The sequence below is a fragment of the Taudactylus pleione genome, unplaced genomic scaffold (genome assembly GCF_031769625.1).
Source record: "Taudactylus pleione unplaced genomic scaffold, aTauple2 ptg001382l, whole genome shotgun sequence".
Classification (NCBI taxonomy): domain Eukaryota; kingdom Metazoa; phylum Chordata; class Amphibia; order Anura; family Myobatrachidae; genus Taudactylus; species Taudactylus pleione.
In genome coordinates this window covers 1-23,030 of record NW_028285782.1, presented here as the reverse complement: position 1 = coordinate 23,030, position 23,030 = coordinate 1, and the positions used below count along the sequence as shown (strand labels likewise).

Genomic DNA, 23,030 nt, shown 5'->3' with positions numbered 1-23,030 from the left:
TATTGGATCCCTCTCGGATAAAACTCAGAAAAGTAGCCCTATTCAATTATTAAACAGCATTTTCGGAGGTTTGACCACATTTTTCAGCATAGTGCATCCCGCCCTGTGACTGAAACCGGGAAGAAAGAAGGGAAGAAACAAGTAATAATAACATGTAGCTGAAAGATTGTGCCTAGATCCACTTCAGCTAATGGACCTGGACATGACGTGAGGGCAGAAGTGCGGTTCCATGCCCTGACAGCGCTGTTATTTTGTCTCAAATGTAGTATCTGGCCACCAACAGTAGAAACTTGTATCCTCGAGGACTCGCTTCACTCAGCCCGCTTCAGGCATAGTGGCTCGCTCCACTTCACTCGCCACAGGTTATATAGATGTCCACGTTGATAGTAAATGATGATGTCACAGTCAACTGAAGAGAACCTAGATGCAACCGCAGCAGAAAGTGTAATATTGGGAGAAAAGGTTATAAGGGTCTCATTAATCATTGTCTATTTGAGGTATAATCTCAGAAAGCACCAGTTTTTGGCGGTTAACTACAAATATTAAGTTTCCCCCGGATGTATGAAGGAGGGACCACAGCAGGTATCTCCGATATATGCTGTGATCCCTCCATTACTGCAGGCAGCCGCATCCCCATAGGTTTCTATAGGGGATGCGATGCTGCCAAATTTACCAACATCCTGAAGATGGCGTTAGCCGCTGTAGCCTATGGGCTACACCGTGCATAATTAGCCGGCTGAGGGTTCCTCCGGAACCTTCCTCAGCAATGGCGGCCATGCATGCATGTTCAGTCAGCGTGACTGTGCATGCACAGCAGCTCTAGCAGCCAACCAGAACATCGCAGGGATGGGCTCCTTACTGAGCTCGTGTACCTGCATGTGCCAGATGATACATCGGGGCACTATGATCACACAGTGCAATGAGATCATGGGCGGTAATGTCATGCCTAGATCGCATTGCAATAGCGATCATTAATAAATGGGGTCCTTAGTGAGAGAACGTTGGAGGGGGAACTGGACATACTTGGGAATGGATAGGGGAAAATTACACAAATGGGCTTAAACTGCAATTAAAGTAAAATGTGTACAAGAAAATATAGTTGAGTACAGATGTGTGAAAGTAGTTTTATTACAATGAGATATCATCAAGAATGGGAAAAAAATATGTTTACCAAAGAAAAACATGAAAATGTAACTAATTGTCCTGGAGCAGCAGCAGGAGGAAGCTGTAACCTCTCCCTGCATGATGTGATGCGATATAAAGTCATGTTTATCGTCAGCCACTTCATGTTCTTTATGAATAGACCCCTTAGTTAAAAAATACTGTCATCTAGTGTATTGGAGGTGAACTGCAGGCATGATCATCCCTTTCTATGATCATCCTTTTAGTACAACCCAGTGTTTTTCTGTGCGTCTTCACATGACAAAAGCGGATTACTACTTGAAGGGCACATTCTGCACTGTTGTAGGATCTCTGCTCACATGTATTTATCACAATGTGTATATTTGTGGAAAGACAACTTCAATAAGTATCATATAAATCTCAGAATTCAGTAGCCATTGCCAATTTTATTAAAAATAAAAGAAGATCGAACTAAGGATGGGTATTTATCAAAGCTGGGAGACATAAAGTTGTGAGAGAAAAAGCACTAACCAATTAGTTTCCGATTTACATTTTGCAGGCTGTGTTTCATTACTAAAGTATCACTTCCGAAAAGATGCTATTTCGGCAAAGACATCTTTTCAGAAAAGTGATAGTTTTCCCCATTCAACTGCGCTGTCCCCGCACCCTGCTGGCATCTCTCCTCTGTACTGTCTCCCCCCCTGCGCTGCCCAGTCCCATTCACCCCCCGCTGCCGAATCCTCTATGCGGTGATATTGTCCACAGTCCACTCCCCCAACTGCCAGGTCCTCTCTTCCCCGAGTCTTATTCACCTACCGCTGCTGGGTCCTCTCTGCCCCTGGGTTCCCGCTGCCGGGTGTCAGTGCCAGCCCCCCATTCTCCTACGCAGCCACCAGTCTGCTATCCAATGGCCGCCAGTGTCTGACCCCCTTCCCACGTAACCCAGCCCCGGTATCCAACTCTGCTACTGCAGCATTCTCCTCCCCCGCTCCCTCACCTGCCGTGAACTTGGACGTGAGCATTCTACCTCCCCACCCCGGTGATTGTTGTAGCTGGAGCTCCCACACCAGGTCTGCCCAGCTGCCAGGCGCCTGCTGTCCTTCTGCCTGGCCAAGAGGGAACTCAGCCTTTTTGCTGCAACCACGGAGGCCCCCCCGCCAGTAATTGCTGGAGCTCTGGATGTCCTCCGCTGGGTCTGCTGGACAGTTCTTCTGGCTGGCTGGGAGGGAAAGAGCCCCCTTCGCCCCTGCTGCTGCAAAATCGCGGATGTCCGATCCTCCCCCTCTGCCAAACACCCCCGGCCGCCGTTGCATCCTCTACCCCCCTCCGTCACACTCTCACTGCGGTGCCCCAGAGCTCTCAGTTTCGGGGCTCTGCCTTGCAGACACAGCAGGGAGGGATCTTAATAGATTCCTCCCTGCTGTGGCTGGCAGGTTATTTGTTGTTGTTGTTTACACGGCAGCCTGTGAAGACTATTGGATGCTGAACGCCATCTCAGAGTGGCGTTCAGTTTCTCAGTCAAGTTCCGAAAAAAAGCTTTTTCGGAACTTGATGAATTTCAGAATTTCTACATCCCCATACTAAAGTATGGGGGTTGTGGAAATTATCATGGCACAATTGTAACCAGGGGATATCAGTGATTTCTCCTGTGTTACATGATTGATGAATGGGGCTGACACTTAAATTATACAAAAACAGGTGAAAATTTTATTTTTCACCTGCTTTGTTTTAATTTAAGTGATGATGAATAGACCCCACAGTAATGAATCCCAATTATTATTATACCCAACACGTACTAGCATTTGATCTTACTGGTTGGTTTTTATAGGGCTACCTGTTTCATTATTTGCTTGTTTGTGCACTCCATTACCAAATACAACTTTCATGGGAAGTCTTAGTAAAGACATTCATAAATTCAAGGCTGAAAAGATTGTAATAAACATTTCCATTTAAAAATTTACTTTAGAAATAACTAACAAAATAAACCCAGACATGATCACCATACCAAGTGCAATCTCTTGCACAGGAGAAGACTATATGGGGCAGTGTGGAAAAATACAGATATTATTCTTACACTTAATGTTGTATATTTTTTACATGGTAATCCAATTTACGTAAAATAAACCCTTATCTAAGAATCCCAAAGTCCTATGTATTATAAATGTCATACCCATTGATTCAAGCACAATATTCTCCAAAGTGACCACTAGAGAGCACAATGTGACAGCTGTTAACTATATTGATTGGATTGTCTTCTTTGCCTCCTCTGTTCTCTGACTTTACCCTCCCCTCAATCTCCCAGATCAGCACTAATTACTTTACATTCATCCTCAGGAGAAGCTGGCTGAAAATGCTCAAACACCAGCCCAGCAGACTTGGACACTGTCTATTCTTTTCTCCCAGTGTAAAGCAATAAAGATTCCGGTATTAAAGCTACCAAACAAGACTACTGGGACCACGTGCCACTCTGTGCCCGTGGACAGGACACTGGCCCATGACAGGTTGCTGGACCCACTCCCTAACATGGATCGGGCAACTATGGGCATACGAGACCCCCAAAGTGATTGTGGTGAAGAATCGTCATCTTGGGACAATCTACCGACTCCTGCAGCTTCTAATCATTGTGTACTTTGCATGGTGAGTGAGGGCATGTACGTATGTACGTATGTACAGCAAGCAAAGAACCTGGAGATAGAATGGATAATTAAAATGAATGTAGGATGGAGTAATTAGTATAAATCCCAAGCATGGCAGTTGGAATATGCATGCTGTACATTTTATAATGTTCATGATTCTTTAAAAGAATTGGAAGATGTTCGACACATCATGGGAAGATCATACAGAACCCTATTTGCCACAATTTTGCTTTATGGGAATCTTTTTTTCCTGCGTTGTATTGAAATTGTGCTGCTTTATTGACAGGTATGTGTTTGTGGTGCAAAAAGGTTACCAGGCACGGGAGACTGGTCCAGAGAGTGCTGTCATCACCAAGGTTAAAGGGGTTTCCATGTCCAAAGCGCCCAGGGGAGCTAAGAAGATCTGGGATGTTGCTGAATATGTGAAGCCTCCAGAGGTGAGAGAGTAGTAATGACAGTGAGGTCTCAGACTCGGTAAAACTAGACCTAGGCCATGACCATTGTTACTAGCTAGTCTATTTACGGGTGTGGAGGAAATAAAGTGGTGGACATGGAAAGCCTACAGATATCAAGTAAAATAATTGTGAAAATAGCAAGTAATAGCCACACAGATGATAAAAGACAAGAGAATCAATAAGGCAAGGTAAAAGCAAATAATGCAAGGTAAAGCAAATAATGCAAGGTAAAGCAAATAAAATACAGGGCAGTGGACTTGTGAAGGTGAACAAATGAGTCATGGCCAGAGAAGTTGTGGAAAGGACTAGTGAATCATGGCTAGCAACATTATATGAGTGAGGGAATTGGCCAGGCAAGTTATGGTTATTAGGAAATTCATGGTCTGAGATACTGGGAAAGTGAAGGAAATAATAATGTACAGGGAAGCTGTTAATGTAAGTTTATGAATAGTAACAAGAGAAGTTGGTGAGATGACGGAAGAAATAATGGCTATGGAAGTTGTAGATATGTCAGTGAGGGAATGAAGTATGTCAGAAAGGTTGTGGAGATGAGAGAATGGAAGTAACGAATACTGTACATGATGTCCTGGAACATTATGGAGATAAAGTAATTAATCATAGCCAGGGAAGTTGTGGTGCTAAGGGAATAAGTCATAACCAGTGAGGTTGTGGAGGTGAGGAAATGAATCACAATAATGGAATTCATTATTCAATCAATTGATAAATAATGGTCAGGGAAGTTAATGGACTGGACCCTTAACAAGGAAATGGGAAGGATCAGGTGGCAGCACATATGTACGGTATAAAGAATGGCCAGCAAAGGTTGTAGGGAGGAGGAAATAACATCAGAATCTTGCTGTAAATGAGCAGTTATAGAGATCGGGAATTGCTATAATATGAGTGCTGGGCATTATCAATCTCTTCTCTCTGTGTTAGGGTGGCAGTATCTTCACCATTATAACCAGAACAGAAAGCACCAAGCTTCAATCTCTGGGGACCTGTCCTGAGGTGAGAGAGCTGTTGTATAATATGGGAATATGTATGTTGTTTTGTGGATCCTAGTTTTGGGGACAGAAAAGGCCTGACTGCATATACTAATCTCTATACTTATTCCAGGGAATTCCTCTTATTCTCTCTTTGATCCTGATTCAGAGTTGAGTGCAATTCCGTACAGATCTCAGCTGTATCTCTACTTACGGCTGAGTAGGTGTAACCAGACAGCAATACTGCTGTCACTAGTGGGATAAGTTTACCCTGGTTGTGTAGTGGGCACATTGACAGAATTGTGGGCTCTTCAAAGGTTAGCATGTGCATTGATCCATTTCACCTTAGTCAGATCTCTTGCAGCGAAAACTGGGCGGGTGCAAATATGCGCTGATCATGAGGGTTTATACAGCAGATGGATGGGGCGGTGCAGCAGCATAGATGCAGGTGACTCTGAATATAGGCGTATATTCACATTTATTTCTGAACACGGACAACTCTGAATAGGGACCTTTTTCTCTAAATAAAAGTGATTTATATATCCTACATCTCATTCAGAGTAAGGCTGTAATCGACGCTCGGTGCACCTCTGCTGATGACTGTAAGCGTGGAGAGATGCATGTCCTCGGCCATGGTAAGTCACTGCTGGCCCTGATACTTCATTTAAATAAGTATATACATATCTGTATCACCTGAAAATGTATTATTATTATCCTTTATTCATATGGAATTTATTTGTATTAACGTGTAATATGTGATCTACCCCTCCTGCAGGAGTGCAGACCGGACGCTGCATTCGAGCTTCTCGTGGATCACTGAAGACCTGTGAGATCCTTGCATGGTGTCCCTTGGAAGATGAATTTGTAACTAGGTCAGTAACAGATATGTTGTGATAGGAATCGGTATTTAATGCCTGTGGCTGAATAGCTGCCGGATCAAATATCGACAGTGCAACCCCGACAAACCCTCCCCTCTCACCCCCCTAACCCTAACCCTACCTTAGTGGTGCCTAAACCTAACCTCCCCCCCCTAGTGCCTAACCCTAACCTCCTCCCGTCAGTGCCTAAACCTAACCCCCCTCCCCACACCCTAAACCTAACCCTCAACCCCCTAGTGGTGCCTAACCCCCTTTTCCCTACCCTAACCTTCCCGGGGGGGTGCCTAACTCTAATTCCCCCTGGGGGTCCGTAAACCTACCCCCCCACGACTAGATGCTGAGACACCCGGCCTACCTTCGTTCGGTATCCCCGGTATTTTGTAGTGGGGCTAATGATAGGCGTCAGGATTTCCACGCCTATCTTTAGTCCCCTGTCGGGCTGTAGGTGTCAGGATAGCGGCGGGTGGGATAGTGCCAGCTGGTATTCTGACTGCATCCCGTTGTGATATAAATGCATGCCACCTGGATATATGCTAAATAAGAATGAACATGACTTATTGTGTGTGCAATATCATAAAAACAAAATCTCTTTATGCATGGATATGATGTATATGAATTCTATTGTTTTAAATAAGACACTATAAATGGTGCTTGGTTCCTTGCGCACTGGATAATAAATTGTTGTGGGGTTGGCTGCAGATGGGACAGAGGTGCCTGATCCTCCTGGTTTTTTATATAAGAACAAAGGTATATACCGCGCTCTGACCCCTATATGTGGTGATTGTCCGTACATCTAATAAAGGCTCAAAGGGATGATCTTGTTAATCTTTTAATGATTAATCACAATGTTAACCTCAGAAATGTAACACAATAGGGTAAAAAGTCGGTGACTTAATATACATATATAATAACAATGTATACAGATAACAGATATTAGTAAATGGTATGCTTAGCAGTATTCCAAACAGTCATAAAGCATAAATGTACATAGATTTGACTTAAACAGATAACTAATATATGGTATGCTCAGCAGTATTGGATTAAACAGTCATGAAGCATAAATAGCTGTAACTATTGGCTAAAGCCTTGTGGAGCCTTGTAACGGTAACACCCTTGTTACCAGGTGGCAAGTCTAATAGGACGGCGGCAGCCCACTTGATTTGCTGGATAGCGTATCAGTTGGTGTTAGGTGAAAGGGAGGTTGTCCTGTGAGGTGAAAAAATAGTCCCGACCTGGGGTGGGGGGTGGTGATGGGGAGAGAGACGACAACACTTGTTACCTTTAGACTTCAATTCTTTGAGCCTAAGTGGTGGGGTCCTGCTGTGGACAGGATATGCTGGTCTCCCTTGCTTGAGGTGCAACCAAAAGCTTCGCCTGGTATGGCTAGACTGTTGGGCAAAAGACAACTCTTGCCAGGGTGCCTGCTGGTTGGATTGGAGTTGCTTGGTGTTGCCTTGTGTGGGCTGCGTCGCGGTGCCTCTTCTCCTTCCTTCCCGATGGTGGAACTGTGTCAGCAGCGTAAAACCGCTGCCTGCAGTGCATATACGCTACCCTAGAGGAAGGCTGTAAGACCAAAACGCATTGGGACACTGAACACCAAGCATATCCAGACAGCAACACCCACCTACGACTACCAGTACCCTCTGCTTCACGTGACCCCATCTACCTGAGTCACATGACCGCAGCCACCCAGCGCATACCCGGAAGTGAGTGTTAGACCGCTGCACTGCAGGCAGCGGTTCTACGCTGCTGACACAGTTCCACCATCGGGAAGGAAGGAGAAGAGGCACCGCGACGCAGCCCTCACAAGGCAACACAGCGCAACTCCAATCCAATCAGCAGGCACCCCGGCAAGAGTTGTCTTGACATTTTAACTCATAAATATCGCATCGGACAGGCATGCTGGTCGATCTGGCATGCCCAACCAAAAAATATTTAATCCTCAGTTTCCCGCACACATGCTACAATTATCGGGGCGATCTGCGGATATCGGGCGGATCGCCCCGATAATTGTAGTGTGTATGCCCAGATTTAGTAAATGCTAATTTTTGTGTATTTATTTTTTATATAAAATAAATTGTAAACTAGATTTACACATTATTAAGCTTTACCCTCAATATGTTACATTGTTGTCTTGTAGCAGTGACAATACCAGAACATAAATAATTACCTGGCTGCCAAGTTTATGTTATCAGTTCTAGCCTAGGTCTTGTCTTATATTCTTTAGGGCCTATTTATTAAAGTCATTTTGTGGTTAATCCTTAGAAAATGTCTGTTTTGGGGGAATTTCCATAATACTTTAATACGTGGGTATTTAATATTGGGTTACACCAACAGGTATGTTTGATATCTGCTGCAGCCCCTCTCTTTACCATCACAAAAGCAGTACCCATAAAGCCAATTTGCCAAGGTTTAGATGGCATCAGCCATTGTGGCCTACAGGTTACACTAGTGCAGTTATTTACGCAGTGGAGTCCATAGACCATGTATGTGCAATAAGCAAGCTGGATCAAAACCCAGAAGTAATGCTATCACTTCACTGTTCACTCTTCTCCGGAACAATCAGAGCCCATGTCCCAGCTTGAGCCCCTTCATAAATAGCACCTAAAATACATTCCAAATTGCGTCTGTATACGGAAATACATTTTTTATATTTTCCGTGGCAGTACTGCAAATATTAATAAATAGGCCCATTAAAGTGATGTCTTCTGTAGATGCCAATCATTTTTCCCAACAATGTCCTTTCTTTTCTCTCTTAAAATAATGAATCTATTCATTTCTATAGCTGAAAATGTTACACTTTAAATATTTGTTCCAAAAGTGACCCTGAAATCCTATTATTATTATTATATTATTATTTCAAATAGAGTCCATTCTATCTTTGACATCCATGATAAAATCAGGGGTATAGCTTATATTTTAATCATAAATTGCCTCATGTGCTTTGGATTATAATCAAAAAATATTCATGATGTAGAAATGTTTCCTGGTGCTATTCTGTAAGGAGCGTTATCACATCCAGGAAAGACTATAATTATGGTCCCCGAGGGCTGCTATGGGCTATAAGTATCGTCCTAGAAATGCACAACATGCTCAGTTATTTGTTACTTGTCATTTCTTAGTGAATAATCCCTTTCCCCCTCCATCTCATTCCCTGCTTATACTCTACCTCTACGTTCTCTCTGTTCATTTCTACTCATTGTCTTTCCAGTGAATCACTGCAGGAATTTGTCCCATATTTCACCATCTTAATCAAGAACAACATCCATTTCCCTCATTTTGGATTTTCCAAGTAAGATGATTTAATCAATAGCTCTCAAGCAGTGCAGACCTTGTCCAAACAGCTTATACAAATAGGGTGCTGACTGTTTAAAGTGCTTTTAGGAGGTGATTCCAATGCACTTAATGTATGTCATAAATGATTCAGTTGCTGAGCTGTAGACAATAATCTCAGTGTTTACTTACTGTGTTACTTCACTAGAGATGAAGAACAAAATGATCATTGCCAAAATTAGCAGTACTAATTAATTATATAGCCATTAGCTGGAAATAATAATATATGATGGAATACAATGCATATTTATCCTCATTATTCACAGTTATTTATATAGTGCCAGCATAATCCATAGTTCTTTAAAATCGATAAACACTTAAATAGAATAAAACTGTTAAGAGATAAGAAATCCCCACTTATCTTAATATATATACAGCAATAGGAGTTTGATATATCTCATTTATTTATTAACAGTTATCTATATTGTACACACAGGGGCGCCGAGAGGGGGGGGAGCGGGTACAGTTTACCCGGGCCAGGGCTTCCAGAGGGGCCCGGCGGGGGCCCGGGTCTGGCGCCGCCCCCCCCCCCCTCACTTCCTCCCTCCCTCTGCAGCAGCCCAGCACACAGCGTGTGCTGGGCTGCAGCGGGAGATTGCTTGCGGCTGCTAAGTAGCAGCCACAGCAATCTCCTATGCCTGAAGGGGGGAGCGATCACACTGATTGCGCCCCCCACTGGCTTTGCGCCGGGCTGAGGGGCTCACAGCGCCCCCTCCCCTGCGCGCAGCACCGCTTCGCGGCGCAGCAAAACTCTTTTTTTTTCTCAAGGGGGCGTGGCCACACCTTCTGAAATTAGGCCACACCCCTTCTTTACCGGGCCCCCGCGTGGCTCTCTACGCCCCTGTGTACACACATATTAGGCAGCACCAGACAGAGAACATTTAGTCATTCCCATCAGTCCCTGCCTCATAGGATTTTATAGCATACTCACAGACTTTTTAATTGTACTCTCTGGGAAAAGCCAGAGAGGATATGCAAATGACCACTTTGGGGGCGGGGCAAGCTTTTTACATCATTAGGCCCCAGCCCAATCACGGCAAATCGCGGCTCCGTGGGGAGGAGGCGAGGCTAAGATGAGGTGATTTGTGTCATTTTAGCTCCGTCTTCTCTCTAAGGAGCCACTATTCCCGGTATTACCTTTCCATCCTGCCCACTTCAATTATGGTTTTTTACAGTATACTATAGGTACACACTAGGGATAATTGTTTTCACCAATAATCAGTGTGGTTTGCTGGCACTTGTAGAGGGCCACAGATGTCTTGTGCATTGTGGGCGTATCCAGTGTCCCCTAGCATAATGATTACGGCAGACATGTGTAGCACAAATGTATAAGTTAATGATGGTGAATATATGTATTATAATTCTATAATTAATTATAATGAGCTACATGGAGATGGTGCAAATAGGCATATTCTGATACATTACTGGTATGAGTTAAATATGCATAGAAGTAAAAAGCACAAACAAATGCAGCTAGTTGCACTCTGCCTTCTGATCATAAACATCTCCAATGATCTTGGTCATGGCGTAATTTGTATCTTTCCTTATAGAGTATAATAATACACAATAGCATCTATGTCATAAGTCTGCCTACTCTGTCATTCACCTTTTGTCCTATTCTTTCTCTTTCAGGGGGAACATTGAGGGGGACAATGCTCTGAAGAACTGTACTTACCACCCCATTCAATCCCCCTCTTGTCCAATATTCACTATGGGGTTCATTGTGAGAGAGGCTGGTGTTAATTTCACAGAAATAGCATATAAGGTTAGATATATTCAGGAAATACACGGCTGGCAGCTCAGCGGCCTCAGCTGTACGCTAGTTAAAGCTCTAACAGGAGCAGAGTAATTAAATCCTCTTGTAGACCAGAAATTCGGATTATACCATAATCTTGTGTTTGGTTTACGATTGTTGTGTTCTACTTTGTCACATGCATGATGAGGGCTCTAATATCTTAAGGGGCCTGTCAATTTGCCGACTTTCTGCACGATACGACCAAAACCAGGAGGTTCTGCAGAAAGTCTGCAAGGGGATAGCCGGCAAGGACCCAGCGAGCACGCGCATCGCGACCCCGACTATCTATTGAACATGACAACAGTCGTCAGGTTCCACATGTTAATAGATAGGGAGGTTGGGCTCCTGCACTGAAGACATTCAGTGAACGTCTTTCAGTGAGGTGCTCGCACCTCAGCGACATGAAAGTCTGAACGCTGGATGTTCAGACTTTCATGTCGTAAAATGGACATCTATTACATATAAAATCTATTTCCATCTTATGAATGGAAAAATAGAGATTAGCTAAGAAAAAAACAAGCTGATCAAAATAGTTCTTAACCATCCATAAAATATCACAGTTATTATTATTATAATTTTTTTTTTAAAGGTATGTTATATTATAGATCCACACAAGACACAACAAAATATTCGTACACAAAGGAATACGGTATCACTGAAAAAAAATGTATTAGGTAAATTTAGCAATCACCATTTTATTGGTAGTGTGAGCCTGGAGCTGTGGAAAGGGCGCATCCAAGCCAACAGTATGCCATCAGTATTGGCGATCATCGATGGCTGCTGATTGGCATTTCCAACCAGCGATTCCGGTCCGATCAGGGAAAACTGCCAGCAGATGTATTGGGCCCTTTAGGTTTTTGAGTTGGTTATAGGGTAAGGGATATACTTACCTCAAAAACACAGTGTCGTCATAATGACCATGACAATGTATCATCAGTTTCAACATGCTGAATGTCAACATGGTGGATATTGACATATGTCGACATTCTCATGTTGACATTATGAATGTTGACATAATATACTGAACCAGATGCAACACGGGCAGAAATTTGTAATTCAGCAACTTCTTGCTTCTTTTTTTCTTTTGTTTCTTACGTGATAAGCATTTGCTCATCTGCTGAGGGATGTGTCTGTATTGTGGCACACATTCCATGTAGAGTATATTTGTTTATATATGTATTAACAGTTATTTATTTAGCAAACACATATTACTCCGAACATTAACATCAGTCCCTGCAGCAGGGAAGCTTACACTATGGGGCCTATTCATCAACACTAAAATAACATTTTTAAGGACATTTTCCTTAAATAACGTTATTTTGTTATTCATGTAGCCACTTAGCACAGGAGATATCACAGATATCTCCTTGCTAAGTTCCCCTGCGTTAATTTCCACACTACCTATACATTAGTATGGGGATGTAGAAATTGTGGTATTCATCAAACTCCGAAAATTATCAATTTTCGGAATTTGATGCAGTTACTATTCGCCACTGTGAGGTGGCGAATAGCAGGTGAAACTTACCTGTATCCACGTGTGCAGGTCCCCCGACGAGTCCCTCCGGCGCTCTGCTCCGTCCTAAGGCTCCGGAGGCTGGTCGGACATGTGTGCTCCCCAGCAGAGCACAAGAAAGTTTAGACAAAAAAAAAAAAAAAAAAAGGTTTTTTTTTTCTCTAATCTGTCATGTGGTCTGCTGGGGAACCACATGACAGACCAGCAGGACGGAGCCTGAGGCTGCTGCGCGGACAGGTAAGTCGGGGGGGGGGGGGGAGGTGAGCGGAAGGGGGTCGGGGGTGTACGAGACTTAACGCATCTGTAGGCAGTGCTGCGCATGCGCTGGTTTTACAGATGTAACAGCGCATGCGCAGCACTGTTTCCAGATGCGATAAGGTAGTGTAGGCAGGGAAAAGTATCTATTTCCCGAAAAGCTGTCATCGCAATAATGACAGCTTTTCGGAATAGATACTTATGGAGAGGTGGAATGATGAATTCCACCTATAATTAGGTAGAACTCCATGCGAGTTCTAAACCTAATTATCTCCAGAGAATTTTTATGTTTAATGAATAGGCTCCTATATCAGGGGTGGCCAACCAGTCGGAGGCAAAGAGCCAACAAATATCTGTAGTCAAGTTAAAAGCTGATAGCATGCGCGCGCGCAAAAAATGGTTTTGTGCGCACGCCTTTGGCATGAGATACGCAGGGGCATTACCTTGTGTCACATCCCTGTTTTTAGTCACACTGGGGGCGCCCAGCACATTGAAAATGCACAATTTACATAAACTTCCTAATGTAATTTTTTTCACTGTAGAAGTGAAAGAAAAAGCCAGAGCAATATAGAAAACATTGAAATAGCCACGTTCACATAAAATACACAGAAACAAGCCAGATACACATAAAATACACTGAAACAAGCCAGATCCACATAAAATACATTTAAAAACCACATTCACGTAAAATACACTTTGAAATCCAGAACCACATAAAATATATTGAAAAAGCAAGATTCACATAATACACACTTCAGCCCCTCCATGTGTCACTGCAGCCCCCTCCCTTGCCATTCCAGTCCACATTCATGTGTCATTGCAGCCCCCCATGCCACTGCAGCAGCCCCCCATGTGTCACTCCAGCCCTTCCCCCCCCTCCCCAGAGTTATCTCAGCAGACCCACTGTGCCCCCATAAGCATAAAAGCAGGCATCATCCCCCCTGCTTTCAAGCTGCCCCCCTCCCCACTGGCTCTCAGACAGTAGTGCCCATTATGCTGTGCTCCATATAGTTGTGCCCCATATGCAGTGCCCCCTTGTAGTTGTGCCCATTAAGCATTGCCCCTGTAGCTATGCCCCTTCTGCAATGACCCCTGTAGTTGTACCCATTAAGCAATGCCCCATGTAGCTGTGCCCCTTCTGCAATGACCCCTGTAGTTGTGCCCATTAAGTAATGCCCCCTCTAGTTGTGTCCATGAAGCAATGCCCCTTGTAGTTGTGCCCCTTCTGCAATGCCCCCTGTACTTGTGCCCATTAAGCAATGCCCCCAGTAGTTGTGGCCCTTATGCAATGCCCCCTGTAGCTGTGCCCCTTCTGCAATGCCCCCTGTAGTTGTGCCCATTAAGCAATGCCCCCAGTAGTTTTTGTCCTTATGCAATGCCCTCTGTAGCTGTGCCCATTATGCAGTGCCCCCAGTAGTTGTGCCCATTATGCAATACCAGCAGTAGTTGTGCCCCTTCTGCAATGCCCCCTGTAGATGTGTCCATTAAGCAATGCCCCCAGTAGTTGTGCCTCATCTGCAATACTCTCTGTAGTCATGCCCCCTAAGGTAGTGCCCCCAGTACTAGCTCCCCCTCTCCGCCCACACCCCTATGAAGAAACTTACCTGTCTTCATACTGGCAACACTTCACGCCGTCAGGGCTCCAGAGTCCTGACATCGCTAACCACATGGACACGCATACACTCTAATGCTGGGTACGCACTGGCAGATATATTGGGCAATCAATTGATCGGCCAATATAACTGGTGCCCGTCGGTCAGTGTGTACCAGCGATATGTCTGCGAACGACGTCGTTCACAGACATATCGCGTCGGCTGTGCTGCACTACCGATGCCCAATATATCTGCAGATATATTGGGGCATCGTGCTGTGTGTACGACTGCCCGTCAGGGGTGTATCTAGGGGTCCGTGCGCCCTTGGCAAAGTAAGGGGCCAATGCCCCCCACCCTCATTGTCCGGCACTGATGCTTCTGACTGAGTGCCTGATTCAGACCCGTTCACAAGGTTGCGTTCGCACACAGCCTGTCGATGTTTACATTCTGCGCTTGCGTATGCATCGCAGTGCGTGTGCGCGAACAGGCCACTGTGATTGGGAATCGACCGCAGCGAGCACGCAGAGGCTTCATACAGTAATTGACAGGAAGTGACCGTTTGAGGGTGGTGATGGAGGGTGGTCAGAGAAGTGCAGGCGTGCCTGGGCGTCTAGACGCCGTTTCAGGGGTGTGCATATTTAGGCTCCAGCGACGGCATACGCATCCTAACGTCTAGTTACACACACACAAACATTAGCAATGTCTGCGGTAGGGTTAGGACAACCACAACTTGTGCGTGTGGGTCCGATGGTTCCCGATGTTACCAATGTTTTCGCTGTCTTGCGAGAATGTAAGTGAAGGGAAGTGGGCGGCATTCTGTAGTGTTGGGTATCTACTTATTGTGCTACGGTTACATTGTGTATGCAGTCATTAGCATATTTTCGCCTCAGCAGGCTGTGTACGAATGCAGCCTTGCGACCGGGTCTGAATCAGGCCCTGAGAGATCAGCAGCAGCACAGACTTTTGAAAGACAGAACTGGCTGCGGATGGCACTGCCGGGTGGAGCCGGAGCCCCCTCACCAGCCAGCGCACCTGGCAAGTGCCATCCTGGCCAATAGGAAGATACGCCCCTGCCGCCCGTACACTTGCAGCAGAGGACAGGTGATGGTTGCTCAGTGTGTTTACTTGATCTGCAGATTTATCTGTTAGGTATGCACCCAGCTTAAGGTTAATTGAACTCATGACTACTGGTCTGTGAGGCAGTAATGCTAACCACTATGCAAACCATACAAACAGGATATAGTGAAAAAAATATGTATGCAATGTTTATACTATTTTTGAGTCAGTGTGGTAGCCAGGATTTGCTCAGCATGTGAATCATCCAGTGTTGAATGTAAGGATGCCTTGACTCTCCCTCCCTTATCTTTGGCAGTCTAGCTGTTGGTGAGATGTTCTCGGGCTGTTTCCTTGTGGCCAGTGGTAGTGACATTGCTTTGCGCTGCTAATCTCCTGTATCCTGAAGGTTGCCCAACATTTCATGAAGAGGTTTTATTACTGACAGAGCAAAATAAACTACATTACCTAGACATGTAAAAAAAAGTTTAATTTCATATAGATTTTGGGCTCCAATTAAATGAATTGCCTGGTGTAATTGATGTGTATCAGCATTTAATAGAGTAAAACACTTTTGCTGGTATTCCATGTACAAATCACACACAGAAACTTACTTTAACACCACATATAGACTTGCAGTAACCACAGCTTGCACAGATTCCACTAAAGAGGCCTATCCATTAGCACATAAATTGAAAGATAGAACAATATATCGTTCAATTTATCTGCTATGGATAGGCCCTGAACAATGACAGATGCGCACTCCCGCGGCCGATAAATTGAATCTTTCATTTCTCCAACATGTTGGTCAATTATCGCATATCGCTGTCAGATATTAGAAATATCTAGCAGTTTAAATTCGATAAACGACCAACGACAAAAGATATTAGCAGCAGCTACAGAGCGCTGCAGAGAAAAAAATCCACTCCCTGAATGATGTCATGCGATATCGTTCATCATTTGTCTTTTACCAAAATCTGTCATGTACATGACAGACATCTTTCAGCACAGCCACCGGAAGTTTCAATAGATATCTTTTGTCTTTCATCGCTCAGAAAAACTTCTGCTAATGTAGGAATCAATAAAGTGGTGAATCACTAAAGACCTTACTGACAAGGCTAAAAGTGACAGCAGGGAATATAAAAGACAGTGGGGGTTGTGCCTAAATAGAGGATTTCAGAGGTATGTTTCCTCCACACAAGTGGTATTATGGCTTCTGGTTTACAAAGAGGAGCTACAGGTTTGCCTAACATGTGCTTTTCTATGTTCCAAACTCTGTTATTGGGCTACAAAACTAGTTACTTTTTAATGAGTAATATACATAATGTGTGTTTATTGCAGGGCGGAATCATCGGGGTGATCATTAACTGGAATTGTAACCTGGATTTACACCACTCAAAATGTCGCCCTCAGTATTCTTTTCGACGCCTTGACCTACAGAATAATTTGTCCACTGGCTACAACTACAGGTCAGTGTTTGGGATCTTAGTGTAATGGCATGTATTCATCATACAGGATATAGTTAATATACCGACGGACGAGAAGCCATCCGTCGGAATCCCGCTGTCCCGACATGGGACGAAAGACAGACGCCTATCTTTAGCCCAAAGACGGAATCCAGACAGGGCGGCTTCCCGAACGTAGGTAAGCGAGGACACTTAGTTCTTAGCTGCGGGGGGGGGGGGGGAGGGTTAGGTTTAGGCAGCCCCGGGGGGAGGTTAGGTTTTGGGTACGGGGAAGGTGGCGTTAGGTGTAGACACCCCCCGGGGGGACTTAGGGTTAGGCACCACCCCGGGAGTTTTAGGGTTAGGCATCCCCAAGGGAGGGTTGGGGGGGGGGAAGGGTAGGGTTAGGTGACTTACCTGCACCGACGGGATTCTGCTCCTGTCGGGCTTCCACTGTCGGTATTTCACCCGGCAGCTATTAAGCCGCCGGGATTTCATACCCAACCCTCATCACACTTCCCAACTCTCCCTCATTGTCAGGTAGACTCCCTGAAGAGTCTAGTAATCTCCCTGATTCTACCTTACCCCCCATTATTAAGTTGTTATATAAAAAAAATGCAGAGATATATACATTCATACGGGATCATTAGTATCATTTCCCTGCATTGGGTATAAGGCACAATGATCCCTACGGCTGCATGCATTTTCTGAATAGGATTAGTGTGTTTTCATCAACAAGTAGATCTTACTAACTGCTTTGGGGCTCATTTACATTTGGATGTAAGTAAAGTTTATGACACACCCCTCAGATGTAGCAGCACACGCCCACTTTACTGCCACGCTCATAGGTGCTGCTTTCACAATCTCCCTGATATGCTTTTTCAAAAGTATGGTATTCTTTAATAAGAAAACAGTGATTTCTGTGTGCTGCACAGTCTGGGCATATTGTGGGCAGTCTACACTGCTAGTAGAGCATTTTATATCACCTGAGACATCACTTATTTCTTACCTCCGGGAATTGTGTTAGATGAGAACACATCTCCACATGTATCATCTAAGATGCAGGGATAACTTGTATTTGTAGCTTTTCTATAGTACTTACCACCTGATGTACCATGTTACCATAGTTTGTATGCATTTATGTATGTATGTTTATGTGAAATTAAATAGAACTGGGTCTCCATAAACAAATTGCAGATGAGACACGTATTTCAGTGGACTTTTAAGCATTTCTGGAAACTGGTGCCATGATATTAAATCTGCACGAGCCCAAGTTAGGTCGATTGTGTCAGTTGCGACAGTGCAGGCATCAGTACATAGTGAGCCTGATCCTGTGTTGTACACAGCTCTGTATGCGGCTGCATTCAAATGCAGATATTTTGGTAATGGAATGCTAATGCTACTATACACGTCTTCATGTGTAAGTAGCCGCCATCGCTAGTATCAACACTTAGTCGTCCGCTCAGCATACGCACCACTCAGAATAGGACACAACTCTGGAACATGAGCATGACACTCCTATGTGCATTGATGCCCAGTTGACATCTAGAAACTCGCACAATATCCTATAGTGAGATGCATCTGACCATCAGCCACTCGGCGATACGCTATTACGCTATTGCACATGCACAGTTTGCTAAAATTTGCTAGATGCAGCCACAGAGCTGAATGGGACCCAGAATTAGGCCCATTGTCGTTAACGCTAAAAAAAAAGCCCCCTATGTGACATTTGGGTTTCACTTGGTGACATATTAAAGCTGACAAATGAGTTAAAGAATATAACCATTGAAAACAATATTGCAAATATTGTGACAGCTGTCATCTAAATGTCAGGATTCTTATCCTGAAAGATTGTTACTTGAATTCATTATATAGATATGTATAAGTAGTTTTTTGGACCCACCATTTGCTGGGCCACAAACATGCAAAATGCATAAAACAAATGTAGCATAGCCAATTGTAGTTGTTGTGCCTGGCATTTCCAGGCTTTATTTTTCCTAAGTCTTCCTATCTCTCTCCCCAGGTATCGCGCTCTCTGTCACCCTCTATTATTCCATCTACCTCCCTTCTCTCCCATCTCTGTCTCTTTCTATCTGTCTTTCCTCCTTTTTCCCTATGTTTCTCTCTCCCCCAACCTCTCTTACTAGCTCCACTTTGCAACAGCTCCAAAATTTATATTGACTTTCAGTAGCAATGCACCATGTCAATAAGCCCCGCCTCCTCATGGGAAAATGCAGCATTCACGGGTCAATGGGGAGGAGGCAGAGCAAATATGATGTGATTCCATTAGACTTGGCTCAGCCCCCTCCCGATTGACCCGCGAATTGCAGATGAATCGGGAGGGGGCAGAGCCAATTCTAATATTAGCCTCTCCAGCAAGGAATAACCACAAGCAGATATATGCTAAGGCGCCAGTGAAAGTGCACAGCGTGCTATATCTGCTAGTCAAAAAGAGCTGCACATCTATCAGGGGTCTGCCACACTCCCAACAGTCAAAATCGAAAAACAAAAATAGATAGACGGCGCTGATATATGACAGCAGATAAAAGTACCAATATACAAAAATTTTCATTTATTAATAAACACATATAATATGTGAATAGTCCCTACATGGGATTCCCAGAGACCATCTTAAAAAACATATATTATAAAAAACATATGTCATACACAAAATAACAATAAAATGTAAATATAGCAACCGGTGAATAAAAATCTCCAATCCCCTATATTAAGGGTGCCAAAGTCACTTTCCAGAGCAAAAAAACTGTGCACAGTATAAGCTCAAGATCCAGCGGTAAAGGTATCGTTCCCAATGGTTATAAAACTATGTAACAAATGGGCAACAAGCTGATAATTGTAACAGCGTAGATGTCAAAACACAGTGCAGGTGAGCTGGAGTTCAAGATGGAATAAATACTGATAGCCACCCAATATTGGGGCAAATATTAGATGGTGGATATATGCAAAAGTTCAGCGGTACTCACAGTACTAAAGTGAGCACAGCCACTCCGGTATTGATATGTGTTAAGCAGCCTCCGTGGTCACTAGCAATGTCCCCGGCAGGTAGAAACAGGTGCCCTCTCTCTGTACCGCTCCGGCGGTCTGCAGTCTGCGACGTCCGTAGCCGTCAGGCTTCCTTGAGAGGTGGAAGGAACAGGGACTGAACTTGCTAAGGCAGTGATCCTGTAATGAATCCTCAGGATACGGCTGTGTTATCCGGTGATGTTACTCCATTCATGACTGCATGCTGCAGTGTGAGATCTTTTGCTTGTTTATCCTTTCCTGTCAGCAGTAGCGGACTGGCTGATGCACAGCGGCTGGCCGGGATCCACTTCAGCAGCACAGGTGGTCTTCATTACTGTTTCTACCTGCCGGGGACATTGCTAGTGACCACGGAGGCTGCTTAACACATATCAATACCGGAGTGGCTGTGCTCACTTTAGTACTGTGAGTACCGCTGAACTTTTGCATATATCCACCATCCAATATTTGCCCCAATATTGGGTGGCTATCAGTATTTATTCCATCTTGAACTCCAGCTCACCTGCACTGTGTTTTGACATCTACGCTGTTACAATTATCAGCTTGTGGCCCATTTGTTACATAGTTTTATAACCATTGGGAACGATACCTTTACCGCTGGATCTTGAGCTTATACTGTGCACAGTTTTTTTGCTCTGGAAAGTGACTTTGGCACCCTTAATATAGGGGATTGGAGATTTTTATTTACCGGTTGCTATATTTACATTTTATTGTTATTTTGTGTAAGACATATGTTTTTTATAATATATGTTTTTTAAGATGGTCTCTGGGAATCCCATGTAGGGACTATTCACATATTATATGTGTTTATTAATAAATGAAAATTTTTTGTATATTGGTACTTTTATCTGCTGTCATATATCAGCGCCGTCTATCTATTTTTGTCTCCAGCAAGGAATGTTTGGCCTTTCTGGAGAAAAGGTGATTTCTGCAGACTTGTGGGAACTGCACTCACTTATCCACACCCTCGCATCTCTTGTGTGTACCACACCCCAGCTGTAGGGAGGGTCGTCTCACAGAGCTGACATCCAGGGCGCTGGGGAGCTTTACTTGAGCATGTAACCTTAGTTTCTATATTTTCTCTATTGTAAGAAAGTTAAAGTTCTTCCACAGGAACAGCTTGGAAGAGAGACTGTGTGGGAATCAGGCAGCCAGTGAGAGCTGTGACGGAAGAGAGGGAGCAGGGCCTCCCGACAGCTCTCTACTGAGCCTGTGCAAGACTGAGTGACAGAGATATTTAAGAAGAAAAGAATATCACTTAGTTCTCATATTCTTATTTATTACATAAAGTTCTCATTACTTGGTATATATGGTTTTATTTAGTTGAGTAATAAAAATGATTACAATAAAAGTTATGCATTTATGCAAAATTATAAACTCAATAGTGTTCTAATTTCAGTCTAAATGATGTCTTCCATCTGTGTTTCTAACCCCCTCTCACGTCTCTGCCGCTTGACCGCAGGTTTGCCAAGTATTACAACAACAACGGCACTGAGACTCGCATACTAATTAAAGTTTATGGAATCCGTATTGATGTCATTGTGCATGGGCAGGTAACTATAACTTTACCTGCATTCATAATATCTAAAAACTAGCTTTACATAATTGGAGACTGTATTGTTGTGATGCCCTAAGAACCACTCAACTCATTACCAACATCTCTTGTACACAGAGTATTGTGTTGCCTCACTAGTCTTGTCATGGATTAGAAGATAACCCTATTGCAGCCCTTTTGGGGCTGATTCTGAGTTGAACGCAATTCAAATGGAAATACAATGTATGGATATAACTCGTGGATATCTGCATACTGTGCATGCGCAGTAGAAATAAATCGGCAACTGTGCATGCGCCTGACCAGACATACGACATACGCACAAGGATGGAGATTGCTAGGGTAGACGGATTGATCCATCCGCTGACAGATCCCTCCTTCTGTGAAATGACCGGTAACTGGGCAGCGACTATGCAGATGCATGGAACGTCTCCATCTGGTGGGCGTGTCATCGGTGCATAAACAGACTTCCGTGCTCGTTCATGATTTGCAGACAAACATCGTATGCCTTTTTCAGATGGATCTATTGTATCCAATATGGAGTGGGTGTAAATCCTGATACTAATGATGACAGTTGCGGCTGTGAACGGAAAAACAATGGGCAGGGCGGCATGCCACACGCAGGTGCATGTATGTTCTGCATACACAGGAATATTCTTGCATTAACATACGCAAGTAAGTAGGCTGGCGTGGCCACATGGCAAAGCGGCTACGGATGCATTGGAATCAGGCCCTTTGTGCCTAATGCTAAATCTGGCTTTGTGCTTAGGGAAATGGACAAAGGCAATAACACTGATTTATTTTATTGGACCAATTAATTCCATATAATAGTTATAATGATCATAAATTCCCATTTGATACTACCTTTAAAGATATACCTTTTACACACAGCTCCAACGTGCAAGGAAAAGCTTCAGCATGCAAACATACAGCATAGGCAGTTGGATGTGATGCCCCTATCCAGCCAATGTAGTACATACCTTCATAATGGCACATACAGTATATGTCCGTAGGATTCTTGAGCTCATTTTATGCAAGGACGACATAACTCAAACAAATCTGTTTTAATGTTTCTTATCACACAGGCTGGAAAGTTCAGTCTGATTCCCACCATCATTAACCTGGCCACAGCTTTGACATCGATTGGTCTTGTAAGTATACACTTATTGTTATTTTCATTCATTTGTGGCAATTTATTAATTTCTGAAAAATATCTACTTACAGTTCTACATAGTTCTCCAGGACACTTGTTATAGCTCTAATTGAAAAGTTAACATTTTGAACTGTAGGATTTTATGTCTTCTCTTATCTCTCCATCTTCATCCTATCTCTCTCTTCCCTGCCTACCCCTCCTCCTCCCATCTCTATCTCTTCCC

At 43.9% G+C, this 23,030-nt stretch overlaps 1 protein-coding gene across 1 annotated transcript; it reads left to right on the top strand.

Moving 5' to 3' along the window:
* Nucleotides 1-3,616: 3,616 nt before the first annotated feature.
* On the top strand, nucleotides 3,617-22,809 carry P2RX2 (purinergic receptor P2X 2; the record flags this gene model as incomplete). The annotated part of the gene is made up of 10 exons (XM_088463483.1): nucleotides 3,617-3,759; nucleotides 4,045-4,195; nucleotides 5,150-5,221; nucleotides 5,756-5,831; nucleotides 5,972-6,068; nucleotides 9,286-9,366; nucleotides 11,040-11,172; nucleotides 16,957-17,084; nucleotides 21,565-21,655; nucleotides 22,740-22,809. Coding segments are annotated over exons 1-10 (1,042 nt in total), but the record flags the coding sequence as incomplete, so codon positions are not given.
* Between the last annotated feature and the right edge of the window lie 221 nt (nucleotides 22,810-23,030).